This window comes from Lactuca sativa, chromosome 5 (assembly GCF_002870075.4).
Source record: "Lactuca sativa cultivar Salinas chromosome 5, Lsat_Salinas_v11, whole genome shotgun sequence".
In the NCBI taxonomy this organism is placed as follows: domain Eukaryota; kingdom Viridiplantae; phylum Streptophyta; class Magnoliopsida; order Asterales; family Asteraceae; genus Lactuca; species Lactuca sativa.
The window spans coordinates 28,932,304-28,949,975 of record NC_056627.2 but is presented as its reverse complement, the minus strand read 5'-3'; the positions used below and the strand labels follow the sequence as shown (position 1 = coordinate 28,949,975).

Sequence of the window (17,672 nt, the reverse complement as noted above, 5' to 3'; positions counted from 1 at the left end):
TAAAACTCATAAATGCTTCTTTTAGAAAAAAAAAATACCCAAATAAAATAGTCTTCTAAAAGCAATAATATTACCATAATCAACCCAAAATCTAAAAGCTTCAAAACACATTTATTCAATGTTAAATCCCAACAAAAATCTCTAAATTCAGCAACAAACAGAAAGCAAGAACAAAATAAATAGATTTTAAATTTTCCCAAGCTCCTTTTCAAGCATGGCCCTGACCCTCATAGGCAGCCCATACAACTTTATAAAGCCAGCAGCATCAGCCTGATCATAAATCTGTCCACTTTCAAACGAAGAAATATCCTCTCTATACAAACTAAACGGGCTCTTCCTGCTAGCCACAATAACCGAGCCTTTATACAACTTAAGTGTCACCGAGCCCGAGGTCGTTTTGGTAATATTCTCCATAAACGCATCCATGGATTCACGGAGCGGGTCGAACCACCGACCCGCATACACCAACTCAGCGTATTTGAGTGCCATGATGTCTTTAAATTGGATGGCTTCTCGATCGAGTGTGAGAGACTCGAGTTCACGACATGCGGCGGCTAAGATGGTCCCACCGGGGGTCTCGTAGACCCCACGGCTTTTCATTCCGACCAGACGGTTCTCCACCATGTCGATTCGACCGATTCCGTGACGGCCACCGATGTCGTTGAGTAGGGATAGGAGAGTCGCGGGGGAAAGTTCGATTCCGTTGATGGAAACCGGGATTCCGGAGACGATTCCTATCTCCAGGTACCTAAATAGTATTACAAAGTTCGGAAAACAATTTATACACAAAAATAAAAAATTTAGAGAGAGAAAAATTGTTACTCGGGTTTGTCAGGGGCATCTTCGGGGTCAACAGACATCATGTACATATCCTTCTTGGGTTCATTTGCAGGGTCTTCCAAGATGTCTCCCTTCAACAACAAAAAAACAATCAAATCAAGATTCTTTTTTTTTTCTTTTGGACACATATATATATATATATATATATATATATATATATATATATATATATATATATATATATATATATATATATATATATACCTCATGACTGAGATGCCATAGGTTTCTGTCTCTACTATAGATGGATTTCTTTGTGACTGGAACAGGGACATTGTGTTTCTTGGCATATTCAATTGCATCTTCTCTCCCTGTTATGTCCCATTCTCTCCAAGGAGCCACAACTTGTAGATCAGGATTCAGAGCGAAAAATGTCAGCTCAAAACGCACCTGTAAAATATTATAAAATTTAATACCATGTCTTTAGTGTAAAAAAGAAAAAAAAAAAAAAAAAAAAACCATAATCTTAAACATGCCTGATCATTTCCCTTTCCTGTGCATCCATGGGCAACTGCATCAGCTCCGACTTCTTTTGCCACATCCACCATAGCCTGTGAATGTTCATTACAACATTTTTAAAATTTTTTGGAAGGTTTTTAGATAACAATTTACCTATTTACCCATTTAGTATTCTTAGTTAACCTTTGCAATAACGGGTCGGGCCATTGAAGTTCCCAATAAGTACTTTCTCTCGTATACAGCTCCAGCTCTCAAACAAGGGAATACATAATCTTTCACAAATTCTTCTGTCAAATCTTTCACAACCAGTTGACATGCTCCACTAGCCTTAGCTTTTGTTTCCAGACCTTCCAGTTCTGATATCCCCTACACAATGTAGAAATCATTGAAAATGTGAACGCTTGTTTAGCTGATATTATATTAAACAACAGCTTTTTGATTTCTTTACACTAGCCACTATGCCTTGCCAGGTTTTATGATTTTAGACAAAAACTAGATATGTAGATGCATAAATAAGCATCATACATGGAATATTCTGTCAAAATTAGCTCAGAGTAGAGTTCTTTTTCTGCATTTAAGCAAGGATAACACTTTTCTTGCCAATAAAAAGCAAGGTATGATGGTTTAAAAGCAAAATCAAACCAACTGATTACCAAATACACTAAACAACTTACTTGGCCAACATCTGCAGTAAAGCAGACAACCTCACATCCATAATTCTCCCTGCAACATTTTTAGCAAGTTACTAGAAGAAATCGGATGTAATCTATGAAGCAAAAAGAACAATGTTAAAAACCTACAAGAAAAAAACAGAAATCTCAAATTTGTCTATCAAGATTGGATCAATTCTATTAGTATTAATAATGGGTTAAGTAAGGAATCCTGAACTGGATGTATGTTGTAAAATGTAATGTAATGTACCTTAGCCAAGGAACAATGACTGAGGTATCCAAGCCACCACTATAAGCTAACACAACTTTGTTCAATTTGCCACGAAGACCCCTTTCTTTAGTTCCACTTGATGCATCTGTTTCCTTATCACTGGCCAAAACTGCTTGAATTCCTGTCCATCAACCACATTCCTTATATTAAGCAATTTAACACCATAAAAATATCAATGAAATTGACAGGGTTTGCTCAAGAACAAAGCAACGTTTTGAAGGGGTGTTTGGAAGTGTGTTTACAATCTAATTGTGGCGATTTGAGACTTTGAATCAGATTCAAATAATTAATTTATTAAAATTTGGGATGGTTAGGCGATTTTACGTTTATCTCAATGGTTACAACAGTTTACCACAAAATACGACTATTTGAATCAAATCCAAACAACCCTAGTACAAACATTCTTAGTTAACTCTTCTTAATCTCACACGATGATCAAATTCTCTACGTGTAGGTTTAGAAGATGCCAAAACGACATAGTTAGTGAAGTGATTAAGCTAAAATACCTTGATTTTTACAGGCCTGAGAAAGATTCCTAGTGTTATGATGAACAAATGCAACTCCACCAAACTCACTTGATTTAGCTCCTAATTTACACTCTATCATAAAACAAAAGACATTTCACAAACTGGTATTGTCTATATCGAAACAACAACTAGAAAAAAAAGACTACCCCGATTTGGAACAGGAACAAGGGGTTTTGCTGCAGATGTTGTGACGTGCAAGTGAGCCATGGTCAACGGCGTATCTCCTTAGCTAGCTAGCACGCACGCACACCTATCGGACAGTTTGTAGTGACGACTAGGGTTTATACAAAAATAGGGTTTAAACCATTTATTAAAACTTAACCGTTTCGGATTTGAAGGTGGGTGGGTGGGCTTTGTAATTTGTAACTTCTCTTGTTGGGCCTCCATTTTCTCTTGACGGGGTAACTGCTCGTACTTTCTATGACATTTTTTTTTGGTTGGAGATACTCTCATTCCATATGGTGAATCATCATGCTTTCAACAAATCAAAAAATACGGATTAAATGATATATTTGTCAATCATGAAGATGTATTTTCCTTGTAATTTGACAATGACAAAGGTTTACAACATGTTTTTGAGAAGGGTCTTTGGAGTATAAAAGATACTCCCATTGTCTATTGAGACAATGGGATTTGGAAACCTTTCTCAAATTGACAACCCATGATAGGGTTCCGGTTTGGTCAACTTTCCAATAAGGACGCAGTGGTAAAAAGCTTGGAAACCCATTCCAGGTTGATTCTTATACAACATTTAGATGTAAATTTGCTGCAGGTTTATGCTTTGCTTATTTATTGAAATGTAAAATGTTGTTTTTTTCCCTATTTCTTCTACTTTGGTGCTTTTGGGCTTGGGCGAATCATTTGTTGTGTTTTAATATATTGTACATGAGGCTTGTTTTCTTTTACCAATAAAATAAAATAAAATACAAATGAAACTTTAAAAACAAATTTGATGTTAATAGAACACCATATTTTGTGATACACTATTCATAAAACCAAATTAAGTTATCGTTTTTTTTTTAATATATTTAGGTCGTATTTAAGAACAATCCGCTTAATTTGTTTGGTAAATAAGAATCCACAACGACGTTATCATATTAATAATAGGGTTGACTTAAGAAAGCAATATTTTATTTAACTTTAAACATGTGTATATATTTGACAATACTCGAGTATTATTGTATCAAACCAAAATGAAGACGTATGATATAATTGAAGAAAATCAAACAGTTTTTTACCAAAATACCTGAGCCACACTTTTTTTATTTTATCCTTGTACTAATAAATAGAAGTTGAATCAAATAAATAAATAAAGATATAGATATAGATATGCACAAGATTGATTGATTGACTGACTGATTGATATAACTTTTATTCCTATCCAGTAGTAGTTGGTGTCAAATAAATAAACCAAAAAAGACAAAAAGAGATGGAGATGGAGATGGGGGTAAAGAAACAAAACAAAAGCTGAGGATGATTATGATGATGCCAGCCTTTTATGCCAACCATCTCACAGAGACCGAGACCACTCACTACTTGAGAGAGAGAGAGAGAGAGAGAGTATTTTTTAAGTTAAAAAAGAAAAAAAGAAAGAAAGAGCCTCTTCCTCCTCCTATACTTGATGATGATTGTACAAAGGAACATGAGTAGAATGTATTATTTTATCACATGAAGTAGCTGAGAGGCTTCTTTCTTCTTGATCCTCCTTCTCCATACAGCTCGTTCCATTGAACGAGCTCATTCATGTTTACAGACTCGGAAGAGACGCTCGCACAAACCTATCATCCACAATCAACAATATATTATTATATTTTAATTAATAACCATATCAATCAACTTCTTCTCACCAAATTTATTTATTATCTCTAACATAACAATTCACAAACAGCAAACAGTACCCTACCTGTTCATGTGCAAATTTAAAGTCGTCCAGGTTCAAAGCCCGGATATCAGAACTCTCGCTTAAAGCTGGGGCCGGTTTGCCTTCTGCTATAGCTGCAGCATGCTCCTGAATCATTCATCCAATTCATATCATATCAATCCGTCCACAAAAACTAAGCTTTAAAAAATACCTAAAATACTGTATTTACCAACCTTTTTCTCCTTTTCTATGATTTCTCTAATCGGACAATGCGCCGCAGTTACACATAGATTCTGCAATGCAATATAAAACAAAATATCATCACCTTCGACATTATTAATTTTTAATTTAAAAAAAAAAAAAAAAAAAAGACACAACAAACCTTTAGGTCACTTCCAGAGTATCCCTCGGTCATGCTAGCCACTGCATCCAAATCTATATCAGGAGATAAATCCTCTTTTGCCAGTATTACCTTTAAGATCTTTGCTCTATTGGCTGCGTCTGGTAAATTCACCATCAATCTGAATAAAACCCAACCCACACACAATTACATTAATCATACTATTTGATATTTTTATATATTAAAAAAAAAAGAAAAAAAAAACATTACCTACGAGGGAGCCTTCTAATAACAGCCTCATCGAGGTCAAAAGGTCTATTTGTGGCTGCAAGTACAAGAACCCTCTCTGTATCTTTTGTGCGCAGACCATCCCAATTCACCATAAACTCATTCTTCATCTTCCTCATCGCTTCATGCTCCCCTGGATTCTCCCTCCTCCCCAACATACTATCCACCTATGTTATGTTATGTTATGTTATGTTGTAAATACAAATTAACACTACTTTCAATTACTCTAAAATCACACAAACAAACAAACAAACTTACTTCGTCCACAAACACAACACTTGGAGAAATCTTGCTAGCCAGCGTAAACACAGCCTTCACGTACTTTTCACCCTCACCAAACCACTATTAACAAACAAACCACACAAAACCTCACATCACATATCCAATCCATATATGCTTAATTAATCATTAAGTCATTGGTTTCTAAATCTAAATAATAGTATTAGTATTACCTTTGATGTGATGCTTGACATGGATATATTTATGAAGTTGGCACCAGCTTCCGTCGCCACAGCCTTAGCAAGCATAGTCTTTCCAGTTCCAGGAGGCCCAAACAGAAGGATACCCTTGCATGGCTGTAATTTTAAAAACATTCATAATAATTCCCTTAATCACATCAAATATATTAAAAGAAAAGAAAAATGAAAACCTTGGTTAATTGGCCCTTGCAGAAAAGTTCGGGTCTTTGTAGAGGAAGCATCACCAGCTCCTTCAACGTGTCTTTAACTTTTTCCAATGCTCCAATATCATCAAATGTTACTCCAATGTCACTAGGAGGAATCACATCCGCTAGAAGCCTTTTCTCAAACTCATTTTCCGTTACAACATCCTATTAATATTAATCAAAAACTGTCAGTCAGCAAATTTCATATAAACCCTTAAACCATCAAGTAACATCCATCACCTTGAGAGATTTCTTCAAGCTCTTGGATTCATTCTGAATTGCTTGGAGAATTTCAATACCGTATTGTATGCTGCCAAATTAACAATTACATACTTTACTACGCTTCCCAACAAAAAACATTATATACTACTATTTTTATCAATACGTTACAGTGACCATACTTTATCTTATTTTACCAATAATAACCACAAACTTATTTACTGTTTACTCATAATAAAACTGCACTTACATTTCTTCAGATATAATAGCAATTTCTTACCCGCAATACCAGTACGTAACATGAAACGTGTAAGCATTTTACAGTTTCAAGTTATATATTGGGTTGCAATTATGTGTAGAAAATAGAAATAGTAATACATACCAACACCACAATTTGCTCAAAAAAACCTATATAGGAAAACAGAAGACTGAGATTAAAGTAAGTGAGTTTTAAGTAGGGTACCTCTCGTTTGAGAGAGCAAGTCTTGCCTCTGGTTCAGCTTGAGCGTGTTGCATTAGATGATGGCTTAGAGCCCATCCAACAACCTTCTCAGCACCTTCAATATAAATTTAAATTATAATGCCAAAACATTTATTTAAATAATAATTCACTTGAAAGACTCTCAAAATAAATCTTTACATTCACATACCTTCGTTTGTAAGCAACTGATCCTTGATGCATAACGTCTCAAGCCCATCACATTCTAAACCAGTCCTATTAAGAACCTGTCATAATATTAATAGATCCATTTTTTTAGAAAAAAACATGTAGATGTAGCATTCATTAGTAATTGATTAGGAATGAAAAGTGTGAGTTGCTCACATTACGTAGATTGTTGAGATTTCCCTTCATCTTTAATGTTTCAGAATCACGATCCAATTGCTGTTTCCAACTGGCAAGGAGGTTCTCATCCTGAGGCATGTGAATGGCCACTTTATTTGGAAAAAGTCTGGTTAAAAGCTTAGTCGCCTTCGGAACCTCCTTCCCCCTTTCATGTAGCCTCCCAAAACTATCCTGAATATTATATTATATATAAACATAAATGCCCTTAATTATCTTATCTTATTAATTATTATTATATAAAAAAAAATCTTCAAGTAAAGAAAATAGAGGCAGAACAAGTCCTTACTGGAAAAGCCAGGTCAAGAAGAGCTGTTTGGTTGCTGCCAAATTTTGTAAAAAGCAAACCACCAGGATGTGACTGCAACAAAAGCAAACAAACTGCAATTACTAAAAAAATATATTAACAACATAAGAGGAATTGGACTAAAAATTTACCTTTTCTTTGCGACTATCTGTATGAGTTTGTGAACCAATAACAACAACGTTGTCTGGTAGCTTTTCAAGCCTGGTTTTAAATGTTGAATATGATTCTGAGCTCCCAACAATCGACTTTTCTGCATCTTTCATGAACAAAATAAAAGGAACATTCCTACTCTCACTGGTTACAACCTGCAGCAACAATCCATTCATTATCTACCCTTGTAAAATGGAGGAATGATAATAATATTTGGGGGCCAATTGCCAAAGCATACGTCAAACAAAGTGGTAATGAGTAATTTATCCAGATCTTCAACCCCAGTTGAATCCAATCGAATCTCATTAGCAGAGCAGAAGTATCCATAACCCCCATCACAAAGTCCACCAAGGTCAACCCCATCAGTGATGACTTTATCAAACTTTACACCAATTTTTGAGAGGGAATTGTCTTCAAAAGGTAGCAGAACCCTCCCACGAGCTCCAGCAGTAGGACCCCTTTAGTTTAGGTCAAGAAAACAACCAAAACTTTAACTAGGAAACAAACAGAAGACTTTATTGTACCACATGAAAACCAGATTGTACCTTGAAGAAGAGTATATGGCTCCTGAAGTAGGACCTATATATTTCACTCTGTCACCTACACATTTGTAGTTAAACAGGAATAAGAAAAGATTAAGCAATTAGAAGAGAGTGAGAGTGAGTGCATAATGCATACCCAATTTGAATGTGGGGGTTTTAGAGGTTCCTGCAACTGGAGGGACAAAGTCAACCTCCATTTTTTGTTGTGGCTCAGAAACACTTTCATTCCCCGGAGCATCCAATTCACTAGGGGTGGTGCTTTGCTTAGTGCTTCCTTCTTTCAATAGCTCCGCTTTCAGTGATAAACCCTAAAACACAAATCCACCAAATGACTTGTCGTTTCTAAACTTAATAACCATTTTGGCACCATAATAATAATAATGATGAAATCTTACACCCAGAAACGAATGGCTATCGAATATAAGCAATTTGGCACCATAATAATGAGCAAGTGCCTTTGCTAGCATCTCTTGATAAATTTCAGATCCTGAAAAGGGGGATTAAATCTCAGCAGGAAAATTCATGGTAGCAAAGATCCAAACTCCAAACATTTATACAATGCAAGCAATAGCAATGTAGTTTCATTAATTTGCTTATTATAGCATCCTACTGTTTTAATAAGAATTTTTATGTAAGTAGAATGCTATAATTGGTGGATTTTTCAGAGGTATAAAAAGAAAGGAAAAGGCAGAATGATATAACTGGTGATGTTTCAAAGCACAATGCTGTAATAAACAGATGTGAAAGTAGGATGCTAAATAGACAGATAAATGGCAGTATGTTGGCTGTTTTTGCATAAGTTAGGATCTCAATGATCTTTCTTTTCTAAAACATTTGCAGAAGCTACAATAATGAAACTAGCAGTGAAGATCTACATAATAAACAGATTAATGAAAAGCAGTTATAAATGGGCTTATGGAAAATTCATGGTTTCTATTTGATGCCAAACTGTGAAGAAGCATAATTTAAGACATACCTGCAGGCCCAGAAAGCAAGATTCTAGGATTCACAGTTGGTAGTTCAGAAGCATATTTAACTTGGTCTCTATGCTTCAAATGTATATAAGAAGCTGCAATAAGAACATTTTTTGTGTTCTCACTGCATAAAAAAGTAGAAAAGACATATGAAAAACATGGCCAGATCCTTTAATAGCATGACAAATGGTCGATTGAGTATAAAAACCTTAAATAATAAGGGAAGTCATCAAAAGAAACTCCAACTTCCTTCCCATCAATAATCCCTGTAAAAATCTCTTCCTTCAACATTGCAGATCTTACAGACATCCCTGGAACCGGAGGCAGTGAATCCCTTGTTTCCAATACCTGTCGAAAAAAATATATTTTCCCTTATGTTAAAATCAATAACTAGAAGATGATGTCAGCAGTCAGCAGTTGGGAAATAATATTAATTAGGCACAGAAAGCTTTTACATTTCCTGTTTCAACAATACTAGGATCTAGATTGCTGCCAAGTGGCGTGATCTTGCTGGTAGCTCCAATTTCAGATGCACTATCATTGCCAGTATTTGTAGCTGAATTCACTTCTAGACCATCAATCTCATCATCATGATTAGGAGCAGTTTGAGCAGCAGGCTTCAAACGAGATAAATCTGCTCTAAGATTTGAAAGAGATGCCAAAATTGAAGCACCTGCAACTGCTGATGGATCCCCTGCACGTCTTTCGGTATGCAGTGTTTTGGGTGTATGTGTTTTTAACAAGAAATCGCTTGTTAGCTGCTGGAAAATCTATTGGAAGGAAGATTAAGGAAGAAAATAATAATAATAATAGTAGTACTAACAAAGTAACAAACAATGGAAAGGAAGGGATACATAAGCATGAGTCCCAGGAGGACCAAAAGCAACTTCATCTCCTGAATTCAAAACATGGTTTGTACCCTTCTTAATAGTCTTCCCATTTATATGCACAGATCCCTTGCTTCCTTTGCTTTCAAGCACAGCAGAACCACCTTCGAGCTGATCATGTCGACAAACAGTAAGTATTCATACTGCAAGTAGACAATATGGAGTTCATCTCCAAGAATCCCCTATAAACTTCTGTTTGTGCTTATTGCTTAATGTGAAATGTGATGTGAATCCCTACCTAAACTGGAAGCATCAAATATCACTTAGTAGTTTGTTAGTAAGTACCTCATCAGGCTTGATAGTGCAAAGAATAGCGCTTATATCCTTGATGGAAAGATTAGCATTCTTGTTTGATCCAACTAAAAAGTTTGTTGTATAAACAGTCATTGTTTGGTTCTGCCAAAAAAAAACAATACATTTCAGCTTTATGTAGCCTTTTGCTGAAATAAAGAGGAAGGATTCATACTAACCGATGGACTCTGAGCAAGAAGCCTGCACCAAGGTGTGGCCATCTCACAGCTCTGATTTTGCTGCTTCCATGAAGAGAATGAACTTCTCAGCTTTTCCCCTAAAATGGGCACTGATGCTTCATAGCAACCAATAAAAACCCTCAGCATTAAGTGGTTAAGCCCTTTCCAAAAAAAAATACCAACTAAGAAGAAACTTTTGCTCTTCAATACTAATGTCTGATACTCATAACAAGCATATCTCAACAAGTGCCCAAAAGCCCCATTAGACTTCTGTGGGTAAACAAATTTATATAGAAAGTTAAGCACACATGTTGACTTCTGCACTCATTGGAATGTGTGCTAATCCTAAACCCTGATGTGTTCTGTACCTACACTATTGTTTAATTGATCATTTTCATCATGAATTTCAGACCATGAGATATGGTTCTTAAAAGATACAAACCCAACAGATTAGATTTAACAATGCAGAAAGCCTAACATTTTAGTAATTTGCATGCAATAGATTTGGAAGACAGCGAAAAAACAACTTGCCTTGAGCGATCGGAGTGACGACGGATGCAGCCGGAGCCGCCTCCGGCTTCCCAGCACTAACAGCCTCGCCTTCGGCGCTTCCATCTTTCCGTTGATAACTTGCTGCGGCATTTTCAGGTGGATCCAGCGCCGTTGGCGAACTAAATTCTTTCGAATTGTCTACCAGCGGCTGTTGCAAAGGTTCCTGCGGCGTCGATTTCTCCGATGCACCACCATTATCAGCCTATGAACATAAAATTAAATCAAGGCTCAATCAAGACGGGTGAAATTCGAGAAACGACGAGGAAAAGTGCGTGAAACTACGGGGGGTAGAGCATTTGGGACCTTTTGGCGTTTGGGGGACGGGGGTTTCTGTTCGGAAGACGATGATCGTTTGTTGTTGCTGTTGTTGTTTGATATAGATCCGCTGCGACGCGTTGACACCATATCTTTGTGCTTCTTTGTTGTCCTCTTCGTCGTCTTCGTCCTCTCCGAGAGAGAGAAACAGAGCGAGAGAGAAAGAGTCTAGAGAGGGAGAGAGATAGAGAGAGAAACCGAATGAGACGAAGGGAATAAGAGAGAGAGAGAGAGAGAGAGAGAGAGAGAGAGAGAGAGAGAGAGATGAGCAAATATTGTTTCCTCAAAAAGGAAAAAATAAAAAAGATTTATGTAAGCAATTTTTAAGTAGTAGACGTTAGATTTACTAAATTTGTTAATCTTACACTTTGCATGTCTAAAGTTTCAAGATTTAATTTTATGCCCTCATTGTTTGATTTTCTTTAAAAGGGTAGTTTGTCTAATTGTTGTACTTGGGTGGCATTTGGATATGTCCTTTGAAATGTTATTTGATTATTGTGATTTGAAGTGATAGTAATTAGAGATGTACATAGGTGAAAAACATATTTGGCTAAACTGGAACAAGAGTAAATCAAAGATTGATTCGGTTACAATAATATTTAAATGTGAGAGCTAGTTTTCTAAAAACTCTAAGAATCGGAATAAAGATAGTTTTAAAGCTATACAACCAAATGTAATGGGTCTATATTTGATTTTATGATCCATCAATATTAATCGAGTTATGCACATCATTCGTAATAATCAATTTTACAATTTGAAATAAATATTTTGTTTCTAATTATTTGATTATTTGGATATCATACAACCAACTTTGATTAATCACATTCATAAAATATGCAATTCGGATAAAACTACACATTTTTCTCTTAATTAAACATATGATTTGGAAAAGATTGGCCCAATAGCATAAACATAGAATTGAAAAAAATCACTTGGTCAGAATTGTCGCACCTAATAATAGTCTAAATAGTTTGGATGTGTCAATGAGAGTTTTCTTAAACGATCTAAACATTGATTAAAGCCTTTGATACATTAACAAACCCAAAAATATTATTGATCGTGATGTATAAATACTTTTAAAAGAGAAGTGAGAATAATGAAGATGTAATGACAACACCATTTGGGGATGATGTTACATGGGAACTTGAATGATAAGTTCATGTCAAATAGTGACATCTTATCACTTAAGTGATTACTGAAGACGAAGTCTTCTTTTGAGGACGGACGAAATGTAAATGTAAGGACCCACAATCACAACAGTTATTATTATTATTATTATTATTATTATTATTATTATTATTATTATTATTATTATTATTTTAAATAAATAAATTACTAATATAGATTGTTTTCACAAAACCAGAGTAACCAATATTTAGCAAAACATCAATTAACCAGAGTAATTCACATTGTGCAGAAACATGTGGTGTGTGTTCTGCAATCATTCCGAACTCTTCCCTTTGAAAACCGAAGTACCTGAAACATAAACTGAAAACCATAACCATAAAGCTTAGTGAGTTTCCCCAAAATACCATACCACATACAATCACAGACTATCACACACATACATATAGGTGTCATGGGCTCCCCCCATGGTCTTTTCCTGGAATGCCATGGGCTTTCCCCTCATGATCTGACATCCAATTGCTATGGGCTCCCCCTTGAGGTATTCCATGTAAATATCACAAAGACAACTAACATACCACATAACACATAATGGGTCGGGCATTGGTGGCTTCGACCCATGGATATAGTGAGAATATTCACCTAGCACTGTTGAATCTTACAAAGAACTCCTGATTGCATGTTGATTGATCCCTGAACTATTAATAACAAAATGACACCCAATTAACAATTGAGTTCCAATCCAAACCACAACTCCATGCATGGGGTAAAATGACCATTTTACCCCTACCTAACCTTGTCAAAATTTATGACCCAACTACACTCTGAAAGGCCCAAAGGAACACAAATTAACCATTGACCCAGTTTTCCAAATTGGGCCCAAACCCATTACATAACCTTGCCTTAAGGCCCAACCATTCTCCCTAGTCCAACACTTTGTGTTCTGATGGCCCATTAATAACTCAAACTCTCAAGTTGTAACACCCAAGATCAGAAAGGCCAAGAAAAGGAAAGAAACTCTAAGTCAAGGAATGGACTCGTCGAGCCCAGGGAGGAACTCGACGAGTCGAAGCGGGATCCGGGGGGGACCGAGTAAGTGACCAACTCGGCGAGTCGGCTCGTGAACTCGGCGAGTTGGGTCTGAACGAGGAAAACCCTAAATCCGGGATTTAGAGCCTATTTAAACATCTCATTCTCCTCCCTAGGGTTCCTTTACTGCCTCTCTACCCCAGAACACCAAACCCTAGCCACCATATCTGTTTTTGAGCTAGATCTTGCCTTGAAGAGTGCATTAAAGCTTGGAGAAGGAAGAAAGACCTTGGAGGCGCAAGAAGGGACTGTAGATCCGGGATTGGGAAGACATTTCAGACCAATTGGAGGTAATAAGTTGTTGCTTGGACTCCCTTTTTGCACCTAGATCTATTCTTATGTGTGAGTTTTGGACATTTTTGGCATGATAAGTAACCATTTCAAGCTAGAGGTCCAGATCTGAGGTTGCTACCTCAGATCCATGCTTTTTTTGGTCTAGAATCCCCTAAAATATCAGCCCTTGGTATGTTGGAGAAGTATGTTTGCCATAAACCCTAGTTTGAAGTGTTTTGAGCCTAGATCTCTTTAGCTACACGTAAAGTTTGCCACTTTACGTGAGGAATAGGCCTTAGAAGTATGGATCTATGAGTTGGAACCCCTGTTTGGCTCGAAAAGCCACTACATGGATTAAGAGCTGTAGCGACTCGGCGAGTCACATGGGTGGACTCGACGAGTTGGATGAAGATGGGCAGGAACTCGACGAGTTGGAAGAACAACTCGGCGAGTCTGTTGATGATTGCCTTGGACTCGGCGAGTCTGTTCTTAGACTCGGCGAGTCAAGTCGCGAAACACCAAACCCTTCGAGTTAAGACTCGGATCAGTGAGTTGAGTGGGGACCCAGTGAGTTGGCCAGGTCAGGACTCGGAAATCAGTAGACTCGGGGAGTCATGGTCTGACTCGGCGAGTAGAGTCGAGAAGGGAGGAGGTTTCTGAGCTCATGAACTCGGCGAGTCAGTAGGCTGACTCGGCGAGTAGGGTCAACCTGGAAGGTTGACTTTGAACAGGACTTTGACTTTGATCAGAGTTGAGTTAGTTGACTTGTAGAGGTCAGTCGGGCTAAGTGTTACCTTGTTATTGGTAGCTCGGAGAGTTAGAGGAGCGGCGCTTCAGACGTGTGTCGGTTAGCAGCCAGAGGGTTACCAACAGAGTTCAACAGTTCAGGTGAGTTTCCTTTCAGTAGGAACGGGTCTAAGGCCACAATGCCGGCCCGTTTAGCTAGCAGTAGTTTTCCGGATTTTGATCCAATGCAGTAGTTAGTATGTTTGATGCCTTCGTGGCTCATACAAGATTTATGTGTTATGTGTTCCGGGCTACGGCCCGATGCAGTATGCAGTATATGTGTGTTCATGCTAGTTGATATGTTTATGTTATGTGATGTTCAGTTAGTTTCGGACTTCGGTCCGATGCAGGGGGCAAGGCCCCAGTTAGTCCAGACTTCGGTCCGATGCAGGGGACAAGGTCCCAGTCAGTTTCCGGACTTCGGTCCGATGCAGGGGGCAAGGCCCAGTTAGTCCGGACTTCAGTCCGATGCAGTGGGCAAGGCCCAGTATGTGCTTTATATGTTATTGTATGGTATGTTGTAGATTGGGGGAGCTCACTAAGCTTCGTGCTTACGGTTTTCAGTTTTGGTTTCAGGCACTCAATTTTCAAAAGAGGAGCTCGGGAAGATTGCAGTGCACACACCATAGTCAGTTAGCCTGGGAATGTTTTACTCTGATAATGAGATTATGTTTTGAATTAATACTCTAAAAATTATTTTATGACTTATGATACTCTTTTATAAATATGGTTTTAGTTATGTTTTAAAAGAAATTTTTAGTCGTGATTTTTGGGTCGTTTCACAAGCCCAGAACCAAGGATCCATAAAGGCCCACTAATTGCCCAATTTTCCAAATTGGGCCCAATCCCATATGGGCCTTATCCTAACCCCATATTTTCCTTATATAAAATTCATATTACCTCAAGCACCACCTTGGGAAAAACTTGGTTAAAGACATAAGCCAAAAGGACAAGATCCATAATCCATATTGTAACGCCCGTAGATCAGGGCTAGTCAATTTAGAGACGATAGGCGTCAAAATGACTTTTTGATGGAAGATTATCTAGAAGGATTAATCTTAACCAAGTTGTAGTATATGTCACAAGGTTTCCGTGCATATAAAGAACGCCAAAATCCGAGTTATAACGAATAAGTTATGACCTGTCGAAGTTTCGCGACAGAACCGACACGACACAACGCGACGTAAAAAGTGAATTTACGTTAGAGCGGTATTTATCCTTAGCAATCTAAATGAAAGTCGTAGAATACGTTAAACCGTGAGCGTGCATAAAAAGAACGTCCAAATCTGACTTCGTATGAGGAAGTTATGATTTTTCTAAGTTTCGACTTAGCGGTATGCAGCCCGAATACTCGATTTAAGATCGAGCGGTTTATAGCCGAAACAATCTAAACGAGGATCAAAGATCTCGTTAATTGTAGTGAAACGATGAAAAGATAGGCGAAAACGGACGTCGGATAAAGAAGTTATGATTTTATAACGGAGTTTTCCTGTCCCGGCCTACTAAAAATAAATAATAAAAATAAAGTCAAAATTAGCCGACGTAGTCTAAACGAAAGTTGTAGAGCATAGTCTCACCTTCGCGTGGATATAAAGAACGTCGAAAACGGAGTTTGTATGAAGAAGATATGAATTTCCGAAGTTTATTAAATATTTTGTATTTAAATTTAATCTTTAATTCGGATGATTATCCGAAGGAGTCACCGATCTGATCCGAAGTACGCCCCGCGTACAGCGAAGCATGACGACCTTCGCACTCGAGTTCTTCGGATGACGAACGCCATGACGTTTCGGAGCAGTACGCCCCACGTACTCCGAGGCTCCAGCCTCCTATAAATAGGATGCGAGGGCAGCCGAGTTCTTTTGCTATTTTCTCTCTTCTCTCTCCCGTTTTGCATCGATTTGCATGCCAGAAATACCCCGAAGACCCGATATTATTCTTGAGCCCCGAAGCAAGTCCCGAGATCCCGAAGATCCCGAGAAGTGCGGTTCCCGAGCCGAAGCTCTGCCCACGAGAAGTTCGATTTTTGTGGAGATCTTCCAGATCTGCTGAGGATTACTACTTCTGCAAGTCGTAGTGCTGTTCGATCATCTTCTGATCAAGTGAGTGTATACTACCTTTCACAAACATGATAATAATACAAGTATGGTTTGAGTGTATTAAGTATATTGTTGTTTACACGAGTGAGTGTGTGGTTACTTTCTTCTAACACATAAATATGAAGTATTTGTTATAAAATACGTGCTATGTGTTTATATATTGTTGTTTATTTGAGATGAGTATGGAATGAATGTCTTATATAGTTTTTAAATGAGTTAAACTGTATATGTAATTTATATCTACAAATATGTTGGGTAGAACATGGGTAGATGGGATAGTTGGTATGTGATAAAATGATGATGTATGAAAGATGATTAAGAATGATATTGGCAGATGCACCAATTAGAGAATGTCATAATGCTAGCAGATGCGCTCAAGCATAGTATTGGTAGATGCACCAAAGAGAGAGTGACATAATACTAGTAGATGCACTTAAGTATAGTATTGGTAGATGAACCTAAAAGAGCATGTCATAATGCTAGCAGATGCGCTTGAGAATAATATCGGTAGATGCACCAAGTAGTGAATGTCGTGATCTTGGCAGATGCGCCAAATAGTGATTGTCATAATAATAGTAGATGCGCTTATAGGATAATCTTGGCAGATGCGCTTATAAGATAATGTCGGCAGATGTGCCTAAAAGAGAATGTCATAAACCTAGCAGTCGCGCCTCATAGTGTATGACGTAATCCTGGCAGAGGCGCTTAAAGGATAATGTTGGCAGATGCGCCTTATGTAGCAATGGAAGTTTGTGCTAATTCCTTAGGTCAATCCTTAGGAATGAATGAATGATGGGTAGTTGAATTCCTAGGGTAAAATCCTAAGAAAGATAATAGGGATGGGTAATTGAGTTGATTGTTTGATGGTTGAATATAATAATTATATTATTGTGGGTTGAAAACCCTATATGCTCACCAGGCTCCCAAGCCTGACCCACTCAGTTTTCTTTGCATTACAGGTAATGGCACAAGAGTATAAGTTGGTGGACTTGACGATAGATTTTGGATTATAGGCCAGTAGTTATGAATAACTGTTGTAAGGTCTATTTTGTTCTGTTTATGCTTTTGGTCTGTATTGAACATGACATCCCGTGATTTTGTTATATAATGAAAATACATTTC

At 37.5% G+C, this 17,672-nt stretch overlaps 2 protein-coding genes across 4 annotated transcripts; both read right to left on the bottom strand.

The window, feature by feature from the left end:
* Nucleotides 1-92: 92 nt before the first annotated feature.
* LOC111880509 (argininosuccinate synthase, chloroplastic) lies at nucleotides 93-3,073 on the bottom strand. Of its 2 annotated transcripts, XM_023876934.3 has the most exons (9): nucleotides 2,915-3,073; nucleotides 2,748-2,840; nucleotides 2,221-2,362; nucleotides 1,974-2,022; nucleotides 1,483-1,665; nucleotides 1,317-1,391; nucleotides 1,045-1,230; nucleotides 823-911; nucleotides 93-748 (listed from the first exon to the last, which is right to left on the bottom strand). In XM_023876934.3, exons 1-9 carry the CDS (start codon nucleotides 2,973-2,975, stop codon nucleotides 187-189), a joined length of 1,440 nt encoding a protein of 479 aa, XP_023732702.1. In that variant the 5' UTR covers nucleotides 2,976-3,073; the 3' UTR covers nucleotides 93-186. The 2 variants fall into 2 exon arrangements, with proteins under 2 accessions (XP_023732702.1, XP_023732703.1); XM_023876935.3 differs by lacking the exon at nucleotides 2,748-2,840 and having other exon boundaries at nucleotides 2,915-3,070.
* A 1,025-nt stretch (nucleotides 3,074-4,098) lies between these two features.
* On the bottom strand, nucleotides 4,099-11,454 carry LOC111880508 (uncharacterized). 2 transcript variants are annotated; one of them, XM_052764146.1, is made up of 26 exons: nucleotides 11,167-11,454; nucleotides 10,843-11,065; nucleotides 10,312-10,427; nucleotides 10,127-10,237; nucleotides 9,809-9,952; nucleotides 9,410-9,724; nucleotides 9,163-9,302; nucleotides 8,957-9,078; nucleotides 8,376-8,467; nucleotides 8,117-8,288; nucleotides 7,984-8,038; nucleotides 7,677-7,896; nucleotides 7,420-7,593; nucleotides 7,271-7,342; nucleotides 6,964-7,155; nucleotides 6,791-6,866; nucleotides 6,604-6,697; nucleotides 6,162-6,231; nucleotides 5,907-6,086; nucleotides 5,710-5,832; nucleotides 5,516-5,599; nucleotides 5,240-5,424; nucleotides 5,012-5,150; nucleotides 4,863-4,922; nucleotides 4,672-4,776; nucleotides 4,099-4,546 (listed from the first exon to the last, which is right to left on the bottom strand). In XM_052764146.1, the coding sequence occupies exons 1-26, from the start codon at nucleotides 11,266-11,268 to the stop codon at nucleotides 4,433-4,435; spliced, it is 3,480 nt and encodes a 1,159-aa protein (XP_052620106.1). In that variant the 5' UTR covers nucleotides 11,269-11,454; the 3' UTR covers nucleotides 4,099-4,432. The 2 variants fall into 2 exon arrangements, with proteins under 2 accessions (XP_052620106.1, XP_052620107.1); XM_052764147.1 differs by having other exon boundaries at nucleotides 10,312-10,421.
* Nucleotides 11,455-17,672: the final 6,218 nt, after the last annotated feature.

Bases quoted from the DNA above. Each gene is read 5' to 3' on its own strand.
- LOC111880508 (XM_052764146.1), bottom strand. From the start codon at position 11,268: ATGGTGTCAACGCGTCGCAGCGGATCTATATCAAACAACAACAGCAAC. The intron at 7,343-7,419 runs GTAAATTTTTAG...CTTTTGTTGCAG, and splicing joins CAGATAGTCGCAAAGAAAAG to TCACATCCTGGTGGTTTGCT. The intron at 5,833-5,906 runs GTTTTCATTTTT...TTAAAATTACAG, and splicing joins GCAAGGGCCAATTAACCAAG to CCATGCAAGGGTATCCTTCT.
- LOC111880509 (XM_023876934.3), bottom strand. From the start codon at position 2,975: ATGGCTCACTTGCACGTCACAACATCTGCAGCAAAACCCCTTGTTCCT. The intron at 1,666-1,973 runs GTAAGTTGTTTA...TACATTGTGTAG, and splicing joins TTACTGCAGATGTTGGCCAA to GGGATATCAGAACTGGAAGG. The intron at 912-1,044 runs GTATATATATAT...TTGTTGTTGAAG, and splicing joins TATGGCATCTCAGTCATGAG to GGAGACATCTTGGAAGACCC.